This window comes from Nylanderia fulva, unplaced genomic scaffold (genome assembly GCF_048542155.1).
Source record: "Nylanderia fulva isolate GAGA-0341 unplaced genomic scaffold, ASM4854215v1 Scaffold38, whole genome shotgun sequence".
NCBI lineage: Eukaryota > Metazoa > Arthropoda > Insecta > Hymenoptera > Formicidae > Nylanderia > Nylanderia fulva.
In genome coordinates this window covers 2,006,684-2,020,808 of record NW_028190455.1, presented here as the reverse complement: position 1 = coordinate 2,020,808, position 14,125 = coordinate 2,006,684, and the positions used below count along the sequence as shown (strand labels likewise).

The 14,125-nt window shown below is 40.6% G+C and overlaps 3 protein-coding genes across 6 annotated transcripts in view; 1 reads left to right on the top strand and 2 right to left on the bottom strand.

Moving 5' to 3' along the window:
* Nucleotides 1-561: 561 nt before the first annotated feature.
* On the bottom strand, nt 562-3,844 carry LOC114931269 (uncharacterized). 2 transcript variants are annotated; one of them, XM_085485573.1, is made up of 8 exons: nt 3,417-3,844; nt 3,177-3,332; nt 2,554-2,904; nt 2,035-2,232; nt 1,755-1,951; nt 1,465-1,630; nt 1,239-1,401; nt 562-1,001 (listed from the first exon to the last, which is right to left on the bottom strand). In XM_085485573.1, the coding sequence occupies exons 1-8, from the start codon at nt 3,666-3,668 to the stop codon at nt 586-588; spliced, it is 1,899 nt and encodes a 632-aa protein (XP_085341699.1). In that variant the 5' UTR covers nt 3,669-3,844; the 3' UTR covers nt 562-585. The 2 variants fall into 2 exon arrangements, with proteins under 2 accessions (XP_085341699.1, XP_029159088.2); XM_029303255.2 differs by having other exon boundaries at nt 2,065-2,232.
* A 72-nt stretch (nt 3,845-3,916) lies between these two features.
* mRpL50 (mitochondrial ribosomal protein L50) lies at nt 3,917-6,179 on the bottom strand. The gene is made up of 5 exons (XM_029303245.2): nt 5,983-6,179; nt 5,731-5,843; nt 4,409-4,611; nt 4,207-4,326; nt 3,917-4,125 (listed from the first exon to the last, which is right to left on the bottom strand). Exons 1-5 carry the CDS (start codon nt 6,055-6,057, stop codon nt 3,992-3,994), a joined length of 645 nt encoding a protein of 214 aa, XP_029159078.1. The 5' UTR covers nt 6,058-6,179; the 3' UTR covers nt 3,917-3,991.
* skd (mediator complex subunit skuld) overlaps nt 5,613-14,125 on the top strand; it is a 37,053-nt gene continuing 28,540 nt past the window's right edge. For 2 of the 3 annotated variants that reach the window (XM_029303221.2, XM_029303215.2), the window contains exon 1: nt 5,614-6,514. In XM_029303221.2, coding sequence (XP_029159054.2) covers nt 6,446-6,514 — 69 coding nt within the window. In that variant the 5' untranslated portion in view covers nt 5,614-6,445. Of the gene's footprint in view, nt 6,515-14,125 lie in introns of all 3 variants that reach the window. The other variant, XM_029303207.2, reaches the window with a different exon arrangement.

Genomic DNA, 14,125 nt, shown 5'->3' with positions numbered 1-14,125 from the left:
CTCCATTACATTATGTTTCAACGGATCGTAATCTTTACGTAATCTTATCGAATGGTGTACGAAATTAAATGTTCGATCTAGCAGAGTTATACGAAAAAGAATTACATATCAATGTCACACGAATGAATTGATTCATGGTCCATTTTTTATATAACGTAACAATCGAAATTTAGATTTTATGGAAGACCAATATTTCTTATTTCGATTAAATCGCGTGTATTAGTTATATACAACTAAGTAATAATTCGTATATCTTCTCTGTAGTTTTTATTCGTAATTTATGAATGAATTGATTACTCATCATTTGTACGTTTTTGCTTTAAATATCCAACTATTGAACATTTACTGTGCAATTCGTCGAAATATATATATATATATATATATATATATATATATATATATATATACATATATACATATAGAAATCGTTTGTAGAATCATGAAAAAGGTTTTATTTTTTAGGCTTACGTTAAATAATTATAACATTAAATTTCATCGTAAGATTTACGATACGAACATTATAACATTAGCGATCACTGTGATAAAAAAAAACATGTATAATAAGAGAAACACACGTCATATATTTTATCTGTCACGAATCTCCTTCAATAACAATGTCAACGTAGTATCCACCGATTCGGCTGACTTGAGTCTTCGTTCCAGAGCTTCGAAGTCTGCCTTTTCGAGCCAGGCTGGTGGATCGCTTGTTCTCGACGGCAGAGGACAGAGCAGCCTCTCGACAGCGGCGCACAAACCGCACCACTCCCTAAAGTCCAACGAGTCTGTTATCTCTCCTATCACAGACCTAAGATAGGATCGCTGCTCGTCCGTCAACGCCTTCCCGATCACTTCTTGAAGAGCTTCCTCGACGCTGCTCGACGAAATGCGTCGCACGCTGTGCAACGCCTCCTCGTTAAATCTGTTAAATATTCGACCGAATATCAGTTTCCTCCCCGACGCGACGTGCACGTGCTTACTGAGGTATCGAAGCGGCGTTAATCCTGCAACCATCATATCGTTACGATATGATGAATAATTCCGATGAAATAATACAGGTAAAAATACACGAATATAAATATTGATTACATGTTATTTCTAAAGTATATAGAAAATCAAAGAAACTTGAGTTACTATGTGAGGAATACTTGTACAAGATTTATTACGTAATATTATTTGATATTCAGCCTTTCCAATATATCGACAATATATTAATGAATGATATCAGTTGTAAGACATACCACAAAGACTTTGACTGTCGAGTAATTCGAATCGCACTGCTTGACGAGTAAATACTCTGGGAGCGTTTTGCATCAACAGGCTGGAACTAGTTTGACGAGATCCACGTAGAGTTGAGTAAGCATCGCCTTTTACCCGCAACGCTTCTTCTAACGCGATTCGTCTCTAAAATAACTCAATTGATTAGTATTTAAAGAAAAAAATATTTAGAGATCTCGGTATATTTACCTTAATTGAGAATTCCGCCTCCACCTTGTCGCGATCTAACTCTCGACATAGGTGCTTCAGAATATCAGGTGAGAGAAAACTTGGAGGCATCGTGTGACTCATTGTTTGTACGGGCGTCTTCTTAGAAGATGTCGAGTCGTCAACATTCTCGACATCAACGTGAACCCTGTTACATGGGTTTTTTTCATTGAGAAATTGTTCACAGTTCAATATTCTCTCTCTTGTCGCGCGTTGTATGTAAATATATAAAAATATATTGTACGCAATAACATATTTTTGTAAATACTAACGATGGCCTCCGGGATCCTTCTTCGACCTGCGAGACTTGCGTTACCGTGGGCTCGAGCGGATCGCGGACTTCCGTTTGTTGGCCGTAAGTCGAGCCCCTCCTACACTTTCTTTTACGTAATCGCTTTCCCCGTCTTCGAATAATCACCGGTTGCTCGCTGCCGCTATCGGCTTCTTCCTCCACATTCTTGGACGAGCTCTTTCACCCGTGTATAAGCAGCGGTAACATTATTGTTCCGATGACGTGAAATCTCAAAATGCGTGAGAGGAAGTAGGGCATACGCTCCTATAGATAAAGAATCCTATACTTACCGTTTCACATCTTTCAGTGATGGGCGAGGGAGGTGACGGAGGAGGCGGTGCTGGTGCCGTTGCTATTTGTTGCGATCTCGAGACCGGCTTGCAGACAAATATCTCGCTTTTCCGAGGCATCGGCGGTAGCTCGAGCGTAAGAGCGTGCCAGCTAAAGGTTTCATTTTCCTAAAATCCGAACGAATTTGCTTAGAGGACGATCATCTCGAATAAAGGAACAATCTAATCTGTCAAAATATTTCTTCAAAATTTCAATGATGTGTGTATTTTATTTTATTTTTATTTTAGCTCTTATAAGTAATTTATTTATTATTTTAGATCACGGAAATTTTTTATACCATTGTTCTATTTGTTACCAAATAGTATTAAAATATTTAGTAAATTATTATTATCGATTGCTAATAATATTTCTTTACTCGAGGGAAAAGGGAATTTATTTAAGAAGATGAAAAGCATAACTTGGGCGAAGGCAATGCATCTAATACCGACCACCTGCTGGGTCTGAGAGTTGGTTCGAAGATCCAAGACCAGGGTGGTGCGCTCGCGCGGATTACAGGTCACCGGTAGGTCCTCCTGGATCGCGTGGCTGGTTAATGCGGTCGGACCGCTGGCGAGCGTGGGCGCCGGGGTCAAAGGTCGCGAATCGGTTTCCGTGTATTTCCGGAAGAGCTCCTCGGGCACCGCCGAAGCGGTCATCTCGGCGTTGTAACCATCACCGCCGTCACCTCCGACATTTCCAGCCACCACTTCGCCTCTGCACCCGCCCGCGCCCACCGCCAACAGACTCGTCCGTATCATCTCCATCTCCTCCGGCAGCAAAATAGCTTTTCCCTCGGTAGCCTGATATTGTGAAATGAAAGAAAGAAAAATGGAAACGAGATAACATGACGATAAACGAATACGTGAATTCTTCGAGGAGAGAAGGTAATAAATTGCGTTCAAACTTCTAGACTCGACAAACTGTTGCTTAATACAGTTCTGTCTATCACACATCCAATTGTCACTATATTGCAGTATAAAATATAGATGAGGTATATTGGAGTTTCATATCACTCTAATGGGATTTCGTAATACTGTCTTCTCTCTCTCGCGACGGAGGATGAATTCTTTACCCATGTGTCCTTAGCACGTCGAACCACCTCCTTCGCCTCGCAATCCGCTGGATGATTGCACAGCACCGAGCAACCATAAGGATAAGGATTAAAGAGGCCGGCAAACGGTCGAAGGACGAATGGTGCCGCTTTGGTGCAGCCCGATAATTCCACGTTCTACGTACATGTGAATCTCGTAATAAATAACGAAGGGTTCACATATAAAGTAACGCACGTTAGCATATTTTTGTTTCTTTTTACCTTGGGCTTCGGTCTGCGAATCGGTCGAATTCGCGCGGAGAGGAGACCGGTTGCGCTCGCGATCCCGGGCATTTCGATTAGGATAATAGATCGCTCTTTAAAAACCGACGTGTAAAACACCCTGTTACAGTCGTACGAATACTGTAGCGCAATGTGCGCTGAATAAATCGCGTTCCGTCTGTTCGTTACCTTGAGACTGCATCGGAATACGTTGCTACGCGCGTCTGATGGGTCGATCAGGGAAGCTCGCATCCGTAGTTACGCTATCACATACGCTTTTCCTACGATTTGTATGTGCGATCAAAGCTTATACATTGTCTTACTCCGAAATGTCTTCCCCAAAGAAAACGTCAACGTGTCCATATAATTACGTTAAATTGAAGCAAACATGTTTAACGATTGTAACATTGCGCAATATGGTTGGAGTATAAAAATTGTAGTAATAGTCGCTTTTATAAAAATTACGAAGACAATAGATTAAGTTAAACACCTTGCACACATTGTTTTTAACAAATTTATTGCCTGATGGCACTTTTGCGATTGTAATTATTTTTGGTATCTGACAAATAGATTATTTAGATCTTCAGCTGCTCGTTCAACCACGGATCCTCTTGCTTGTGTCCGGGATATTTCTTTCTATATTTGAGACCAGTCACAAGGGTGGAACTTTTGGGGAAGGCCGTTAGACCGTTGAATAATGTATCGGTATCTGTCAGAAAAATATTGTCACTAGGTATTTGTATGTCACAAAGTAGTGCAACAATTCTATAAATTCTAGAGGCCGTCTCACCTGGATGGAATCGATGATACTCCTGCTGAATGTGCAAGTTCTTGGGCAATTCTATCCTACTGAGGGCTTCGTAGGGCGTTTTAACGTCCACCGGTGTCGTATAAAATTGTTTTAAGTCCTCTATATGCCACATTTATATTTATTTATTTTTTATCATAGTTATCATTAATCAATTAATTAAAAAAAAAAAAATTTTAATTACCGATAGTCTCGATTGTGTGAAGCAACGAATTTGGGATGGAATGCTTGAATTCCTCCTCGCAGGCGACAAATAGTTTGAAACGAAGAACAAGGTCTTCCAGTTTTGTGTCACTCTGCATGGAAATTGCTTGAGTCTCGCAAATTTTGTCAATCTTCTCAATTACATCTTCGGATGGTTCATAAGCATTTTGCGGCCTCAAAAATCTAGAAAAATGATATATCTCAAATTTTTTGTAAATTATTTTATCGATCACATTTAAATATATGTATATACTAGTATTGTTTATTTTTAATTTTTATTAAATTATTAGCTCGACATTTAATTGACACATTAATCAGCTGTTCAAGACATGACATGTTTGGAGCTATAAATCTTTTTTTCTCAGATTTTCGAAATAAGGAGGAAAAAGGGTGGGAAAATATTTTAATTATTCACGTATTTAAAATATTTTATATTATTTTTGTTTTCTCTTTTTTTACGTCTCGCTCTCTTCATCGATTTCGGGTATCAGCGATCGACGTAATCTCTCTTATTATCAACGATAAGACTCGCGCCGAATTTTTCGCGGAAAAGATTGCTCTTTCGCGAACAAAAAATTCAACGCGACGAGGGACAAAGGGTCAGACGTGGAACGCGGGGACAGGAGGGAGGAGATCGATGTCCGCTGTACTGTACGGTGCTGCCACCGCGCGGATTGTTTTTCGAGCAGGACCGTACTTTCAACGCGTCTAAGTGCCCCGAGGACAAAGCTCGCGAAACGCGCTCGACCTCATTAACTTCATCAACAATTATCGTAAGCACAAGGTACTGTCATAATTTCCCAAGATCTCAAGATAAATAAATCCATCAATGTCAACATATATTAATTCAAACCATTAATTAATTATTATATATCATTAATTCCTTACACACATTTTTCCTATTATTTCAATATTACAAACAAGAGAGAATAAAAATTTCCTCACGTCGTAAACAAACTACGTTTCGCAAAATATATCGATTACGTGACAACCGGAAGGAAGCATAACGTAAACAATTAATCGACTAATCAATCGCGCAGTGTCGTAAACTCTCTCTCTCTCGACAAACTTTATTTTCCACGCGCAGCGTCTCGGTACAAGACCGAGGGTGGGGGAGCGCCGTTGACACGGCCCTGCGGACCTGTCAGATTCGTCAGCCGATTGGTCGGCTCGCGGCGGGAGTGGGAGGCAGACAGGCAATATGGCCGCGGCGCGGCCCCCGTTAGTCGGACATCGGCGCGACGTAACGCCGACTTTCGCGTGCATCCGCGACGCGAGAAATCGCAACGCGAGCGTGCTTACCCGCGAGCGGCCAGGGATTCCCCGACCGATTCGATCTTCCGACCTCGCTTCGCCATCTTGGCGTCGTTCCTCTTGCTAGCCTCGCTCTTGTGCCGGGCGAATTCGCGACGCGTCTGCGAAAGAAAGAGAGAGAACAAAAATCAAGTATGTGACACAATCTCTCCCCGTTTACGCGTCGGCCTGTCGCGAGTGACAGATATGTGACAGCTGTGTACTTGAAGTATTTAAAGTGCCGTGTATCGATTTACTGACCGTGCTCGCGGCTAGGATAGCCGAGGTACTTCTAAAAGCGTTGGCGAACGAGCCATGCCTGATGAGCGCCGCCATCTTTTTCACGCTCGTCGCCGTCGCGGTGTCAGTGTCAGCGGTGGTAGTAGTAGTGGCAGCGGCAGCGGTGGGAGAGGAGGTAACAGCGGCAGCAGCAGCGACGGTAGCCGTCGACGGCAACTAGAACTGCGGCAGTGAGCGTTAGGGGGCGCACCCGGCGGCTGCGCTTGTTGTTTCCCATCCGCCGCCCGCCGCCATTTTACGGTCGCCATTGAGAAGTGAAAATCCTTCCTAAATGCACGGGTCCGAGTGAATAAGCAGGCGCGGTGTCGCCCGGTGCCGTTCCGCCGATTTCTCGTGCGACCCGGAGTGAAGTATCGGCGCCGAGGCTTGCCGAGGCTCCGAGGAGTGTTGGACTAACGCGTGTACGGCGTACAATGGAGAAGCCATGACGCATCCATCGCATCAAACCAACGGCGCCAGCCTGGAGGACTGCCACACGAATTTCTTCGCACTGGTGAGTGATAGCGTAGCGCCTGGCGCGATTTCGCGTGGAATAAAGACACTTCGGGTCTTCCCTCGAACGTCATTGTCCATTTGCGAGTCCGGATCCCGATCGACCCGAGGACCTCGCGAGAACGCTGGAGAACGGAGCGAGAGAAAGAGAGAGAGGGAGAGAGACGGCGAGTCCTTAGGTGGCCGCCGGCATCTCTCGTACGTCACACGTCGCCGACGAGCGACAGCGACCACCTTCGGAACGTTAACCTAAATTTCGCGAGGATATATATATATATGTATATTCGCCGCGGCCCCGAGATTACGTCTTTCTCTCTCTCTCTCTCTCTCTCTTCATCATTGTCGACGTTGTCGCTCGTGCTTCATGTTGTGTGTATCGCCAGATACCCTTCCCCTTCCTCAAGCTTTCTGCGCGCTGCGGCCTCATACGTGCGTGCGTACATACGTCAGTGAGATTTGAAGTTTTGTTGTGTCGAGCCAATGTCATGCCTGATTCACGTCACACCCCGAAGTCTTACGGTACGCCGTACGAGAACCCGGAGAGAAAAAGAGAGTCGACGGGCGAGAGAGCGAGCGAGTGGGAGTCGCGAAGAGGAGAAGGAGAACGAGAAGAAGTGACCGCGAGAGGAGAGAGAGAGAACACAGACGGTCTCCCTCTCTCTCTCGTTCTCGTAATATCGAGTTCGTGTCTCCGTGCGAAGGATACGTAGATTCTCGGTAGACAACTGCAGGGACTTTTCGAGGGAGCGAAAATTCCGAGAACGAGAGAGGAAATTCGTCGAAGAGAGAGAGAGGACGAACATTCCTTTCGCGACTCGGCGTCGCGGTCGAATGGAACAAACAAACTGCGTCGGGCGAGATCTCGTTCGCGTGAAACTCGGCGAAAAAGCGCGGAATATTATTTCCTCGAAGACGCGACGAAAGCTACCTGTCTATCCGAGGAGGCTCTCTCTGTTCCACTCTCAGCGCGCGCTCGTGCGTGCCGACACATACGTAAACACGCGCACACATGTATGTAGGTGTATCTACAGGTACTTACTCCCGACACAGGCTAACGGCGAGGCGGACGCACTTTTCTGCCGCTCGTTGCATCTCTCGTTCCCACAGAGTACGGTTAAACGTCACTGCGAACGGATGACGCGCCTTCCTTCTTTCCTTCGAAGCGGTGTTATTGTTACATTGTGATGCATGAGAGAGAAAATCGAGGAACACCTAGTTAACGTATACTAGTAATGAAGGCCGAGGAATTTTTTTTTCGAAATATAACGAAGCGTGTATATGTATATGTGCGGCAGAGGGAATTTTCTCCTAGAATTTATCCGGGAAATCATGGTAATCGTGGAATAATATGGTAAGAGTTTCTCCGATTAATGTTCACCACGAATAAAAGTGTCTACGACAATCAGATGCTTGATTAATTTTATACATATTTTTCATCGGTAAATGTTAATCACAGAAACTCTTGGAAAATTCTTCCATAATTGTCCCACGATTAACATGATTCGTATTAAATTTTGAGAGAAAATTCGCTCCGTGTATACATACGTGAATCAAAGCGTCGATGTAAACAATAGATTTAAAGGCACCTCCTCAATTGATGCAAAGAACATGAATAAATGTTTACTTTACAAAATGGTGTACAAAAATATTTAGATAAATTCGACACTGGTTAATATTTTTATATAAAATTATGTAAATACGGATTGTTAAAAATCAGGTTAATATTATAAAAGAGATGCGAGAATTGAAAGGTCAGGGAACTAATAGGAGAATGAAAAATAGAAGGGAAAAAGGAGCAAATTTTAAATAACAATATCTATAAAGAATATTAATAATAAATCCTCGATAAAGCAACGCGATTCTCGATTATAAGATCAGCATAATTTTATTAGGTATAGTTTTATCTCTGACACGACAAATCGCGAGAAATAGATTGGTAAATCAGATATGGAATAAAGAATCGGAAATTGCATTGAAATTAATTTTTGACATTTCATATATACGCGTGATTTGGTCTCAAAGTATTCTTCCAAAAAAAAAAAGAATGCAATAATGCACATTGATAAAACGTCACTGAGATTGCACTGCGCGAAGACGCGTGCCCGTCCAATTTTTCTCGCACAGAGTTGCAGCTCCGATAAAACGCGTCATTTATCGCCAGTTAAGAGCATTTATCGAGCGAGAGACCGCTGCGTTGAAGAAATCAGTTCAATTCTTTTTGCGCATCATCGGCGAATCGTGCGAACAACATGTCCTCTTATTTATACCGACAGCTGACGTTTATTTTATTATACTATATACGATCCGAAATTAACGTGACATGCATATTTCTCTGTCTTCTCCCTCCCATCTCGTCTGTCTTTCTTTCCAGATAAACACATTTTTCTCTCCGAAAGAAATAATACATACGTTTATTCTCGTTCGTATCCCGTATTCGGCGTCTGTGACAATAAATTTTTACAAAGAACCGCCAATAATTTAATGCAGAAAAACGCCTGGCTGGAAATTATTTGAAACGCCGGCGTACGTTCCATCGGATTCCGACAAAGCAATGAGCTTTTTTCGGAGCTTTATGAAAACCACGCCGCGAGCTAATTCGGCACTCTCTCGCCACAAAGCAGCAAATATAGTTCATGTAGTTTCATTCGATTAAACGCGATAATATAAGTCCGCGCGTACAATCTATCAAAGCCGTTTGCGTTTGATCGCAATGGCTAATGACATCTCTGTTATTTTCTTTATAACAGCGCGAATATACATATATACCAGAAGTTAATACGATTTAATTAGATGCCAGTCGCAAGTAATGACCCGAATAATTAATTACGCTTATAAAGGGAAAAGCGTTTGAGCTTTTCGTTAAAAACGAATAAATTGTGAATTTATCGCGTATGTATTTTATATACATCTGTTGTTGTTCGACTCTTAACGTTAAATATTATCTGCAATCGTATCTTTGAACGTCGCGCTTTTTACTGATAATCAATTCGCGCCAGTAGTTTTTTCGTGCAAATTAATTCGCGCGACCGATTATTCTACTGCTCCATTACTTATTAATATTTTTACCTAAATATCAGAAATTTATTGGCGTAAAGTCGCACTTATGAGGAATCGAACCTAACTTGTCGATATAATTTATTTAGGACCTATTAGCGCTTGATGAAAATTAACGTTGCATCAATTGTCACAATTAATTTTATTTATATAATATAAATATTTCTTCAAATTTTTTCAAGTAGGTAAAATATTTTTTTACTCCCAACAATCTCCAAGAAACGTAAAATAATGCAACCACATAGAGAGTACGATAAAAGATTTGTATTCTTATTGACTATTCACTCAAAAATTCAGGTTTTTAATTTTATTAGCTCTCTTTCTTTCAATTAATTAAAATGCCTTATTTCGTAGAATATATGATATACAAGTAATTTGAATGCGAAATATTTATTATCTCCTTTCTCGGACGAAGCTCGCGTATATTAGAAACGTCAGAATTGTCCCAGGTTCAGGTCGAGTCCTACAACACGTGGAACACGTAACGATCCTATTGGTCTTAATTAAGACGTGTAACGCCGTTGATGTACACACAACTTACAAGAGTTACAAGCCCGGCATCGAAGCCCGGGGGAGAATTAAATTATGAAAAAATTGCTCGTTTTTGCGCTTACGGTCCTGTGCATATTTGCGAGTAAAACTCGAGCGGCATCGCACGTAAGAATAATAATTCTCTCTCATATACACAGTGGTACTCAATTACGAGACAGCGAGGCTCATTGACGACGAGAAACATCATCGGGTCAATATCGCACGCTTAATCGAATTAATCCGGCGACGGGATGATATAACATATATATACGTCGGATGATGATACGGGAGGGGTTGATTGGTTGTACTTTATCGAAAATTTTTACTGGACTCCCACACTTTTCTTTTAGAATTTACCCCGAAAATCCATGGGACAATTGGAACAATTTTATGAGTTTCTCTCTCTGATTAATATTTACCACAATAAGAAATATTAATATGTAAATAATAAAATTAATGGTACATATTTTATATCTTTATTGTGGTAGATATTAATATTTTTATTGTGGTAAATATTAATTATTAAGAGAAACTTATAAAATTCTTTCGATATACTATAATGTTTCATGATTATTATGATTTTCAGGATAAATTCCAAGAGAAAATTCTCTCTGTGCACGATTCATGAAAGTTGAAGGATCGATAATTTTATGGGGTTCGATTTGGATGCGTTTCGTCGGAATGAAAATCTTATAAAAACGCATTGCGTAGTTATTTAGCGGAACGCTTTGTTGGTCGATTAACCAAAGTGAAATTTCTCGTCGTTGAAGATCCTTTTGGCCCAATCGACATCCTTGACATAGCTGCGGTCGCTTTTTGCAATAACACAAGATAGCGTCGGCACGAAAGGTGTAATTTAATGGTTGCATATATGGGGAGTCGGTTCATACGTTCTCCTCCTCTTCTTCGTCTTCTTCAAGCAACTCCCGGCAGCAATTGTGCTGCGATTACATTCCATGCTATAGTGCAAATCAACCGGGTCGATCGATTCTTCTTTATTCAGCAGATAATTCTGAAAATTTCGGACATACATTCCACGCGCGAGTCGTCAGAAGCGATTATTTAAATGCATCAACACGCTAATCTATCGATCGCTGGACGAAAATTAATATTTACCGATGTGCTTGCATCTCTTATTTTCTAAAAATTTGAGATATCAAGCTCTGTTTCCAAATTTTTTTCAATTATTAGCTAAATCAATTTTAGAGAGCATTTTCAGCTAATATCTAAATTTCAAATTATTTTAGAAAATTGTATTTTTACACAGAATTTTCTCTTAAAATTTACCATCAAAAGTTTTTCTGATTAATATTTTTACCATAATAAAAAATATTAATATGATACTACGTACGTAATAAAATTAATCGAACATATTTTATATCTTATTGTGATAAATATTATGTGATTTTCAAGGTAAATTCTAAGAGAAAATTCTCTTCGCGTATTTATATAAAAGTGATTTACTTCAATTCGCACATTTAACATATTTATTCGTATTTTGATAATTTATTTTTCGAATTAAATTTATCGAGACTATACAGTACACAATATATCACTGGAAATGATGCAAATCGATAACAAAGAAAACAATATTAATATTTTCAAATCCAAGAGTTCCTCAAAAAACAGAGAAATAATGCTGACATATCCTTATTTAATTTTTTCATACATATTCGCTCCCCGTTTCGCTAGTAAAGCATCACCCTGTATATTCCGTGTCGCGTTTTTCGCGGCGGTTTGGGAACCGCTGGGCAAGCTTTACGCAGCCACGTCGTAACGTTCCAGTGACTCGCCGCGTTCGCCAGGCGTAGAGGTACGTCAGACACGCGGCGTCTCCTCGAATCGCGGCACCGACCAAGTCAGTCGGCTAGATTATGCTGAAACTGGTGCTCTCCGACAGGAGAGAGAGAGAGCGAGAGACAGTAGGGGAATGGAGGGAGGGGGTCCCCCGCCCAGTCTAGGTGAAAGCCTTGCACCGACTCTTGCGAGGACGCGAGTTACAACTATAGAAGAGCCTCGAAACATCGAGTCGAGTTTCGCTTTGCCTTTACGCGTGTCGTATATACACTCTTGTCGCTAAAATATATATCCAGGATGTCTACCGGTCAGGAAAATCTGGAAAACCGGGTATTGTTCAGGGAAAAAAAAAGTCAGGAAATTTTACTATTTATCTGGATTTTTTCACATATTCTACATTTGTCTCGATAATTGAAAATTTTTTATTAAATAAATATCAATTTTTCCTCGACTCCCAGCACGCTAATTTTTTGTGTTAAAAATCGATTCATCTGCAGCGTCGTGTTATTTTATTTCAATGTGTTTGATAGAGACAAAACTCAAAAATTTGATATAATATAAATAAAAACAGATGATTATTTAAATAGTTTATAGTAACATGTTTGTTTCGATTATTATACATAATGCAGATTGTATAATTGATATAAATTTTTATTTTTTTCTAAATTCTGAAACTTTCCATTGTTGACAAAAATACCACAAGGATTTCATTTAACATTCAATTGATTTATCATATAGATATATGCAAATTATATATTTGAAAAAAATAATACTAAAGTCAGGGAAAAAATGAATTTCTGGTCTTGGAAAATCTGAAAAAATCGGGGAATTTTTTTCATCGAGTCTGCTGGACACCCTGAAGTTTTATAATTCGCGATCACCTTTTGTAATGAGATTACAAAACGCGATCGATTCCATCTGGCTCATATCGAGTGTCTGGATACGTTGCTTTTATTCATAAGTGACTTGCCGTATTGACACTGCCGTATTTAGAAATGCTCGATCATCTTCTCTCGTTTCCAATATACACACTCCATACTCACGGATTAAGATGTATTTTAAGGATGCTCTTTATATATATACATACCGCACTCGCCGATTGTTGTCCGATCATTATATTTAGTCATTAAAGTATCGAATGGATTAATCGGTCAAATCTGACAGGAGTCCTTATCGCCATAATATAATACACATATCGCATATAATAAAACGGTATTACTACTTCGCGTTTCGCGCCTGTCGACAATCTCCCCCGAGATGTCAAAATTATTCATATCGTATACATTCGTTCCTTCGCTTTTATAGATCCATACGAATTTAGGTCAAATTTCATCGTCTGCAATAATTAATCGTTTTATAAGGCTAAACCATGAGAGGAAAGGAGACGGCGGAAATCTCTCGCGGCGAGAGAGGAAATATCGAGCGACCGCGAGTCCACGAGTCCAACAAAGAGAAAGAGAGAGAGAGAGAGAGAATGAATCTGAGAAAGAGAGGCGGCAGATGAAAGGCGGCGATTCCGTTACTACGCGTACGGTTTCCGAGGAAAATATACCGGCGGGGCCGGATGGAATCGACCGAGGTGCTGAGCAGCTCGGGGCACAAAGGCGATTGTCGAGGCAAATTTTAAAACTATCTAAGCCGCGATTTAGGGGGATGCCCTCTTCCCCCTTTTCTTCCCTCCTTCGACCGATTCCATCCCGCTGAGACAACGGCCGGTCTCGGTTGCGCTCGTCTCAGGTCTCTTCTCTTCGAAACTTCTTCGTTTCTACGCGCCTCTTCTCCTTCTGCCGCTGCATCCTTGCTCCTTCCTTCGAGATCCCTGCGGCATAAAAATAGAACGTGCGCGAGGATATCGTGACCGATTAAGAAGCGAACGGTATACAGGGTGTCCTTCATTATAAGCACGATTCTTGGAGAATATAGCTCTTAAGTCCAACGATTTAATATTTAGATGTAGCCTTCGCCAAGTGTTTTTGTTTTTCATCAATTTGTTCCTTATTAAATTTTCTTTTGCACTTTTGCAAGTTTTTTCGCAATATTTTATCATAGACAAGATTGCTTTCCCTACACGGAGAGAATTTTCTCGTATAGAGAATTTACTCTGAAAATCATGGGACAATTGGAAGAATTTTTTTTAAATTTCTCTGATTAATGTTTATCACAATAAAAAATATTAATAATGCAATTAATCGAACGTATTTTATATCTTATTGTTGTAGATATTAATATT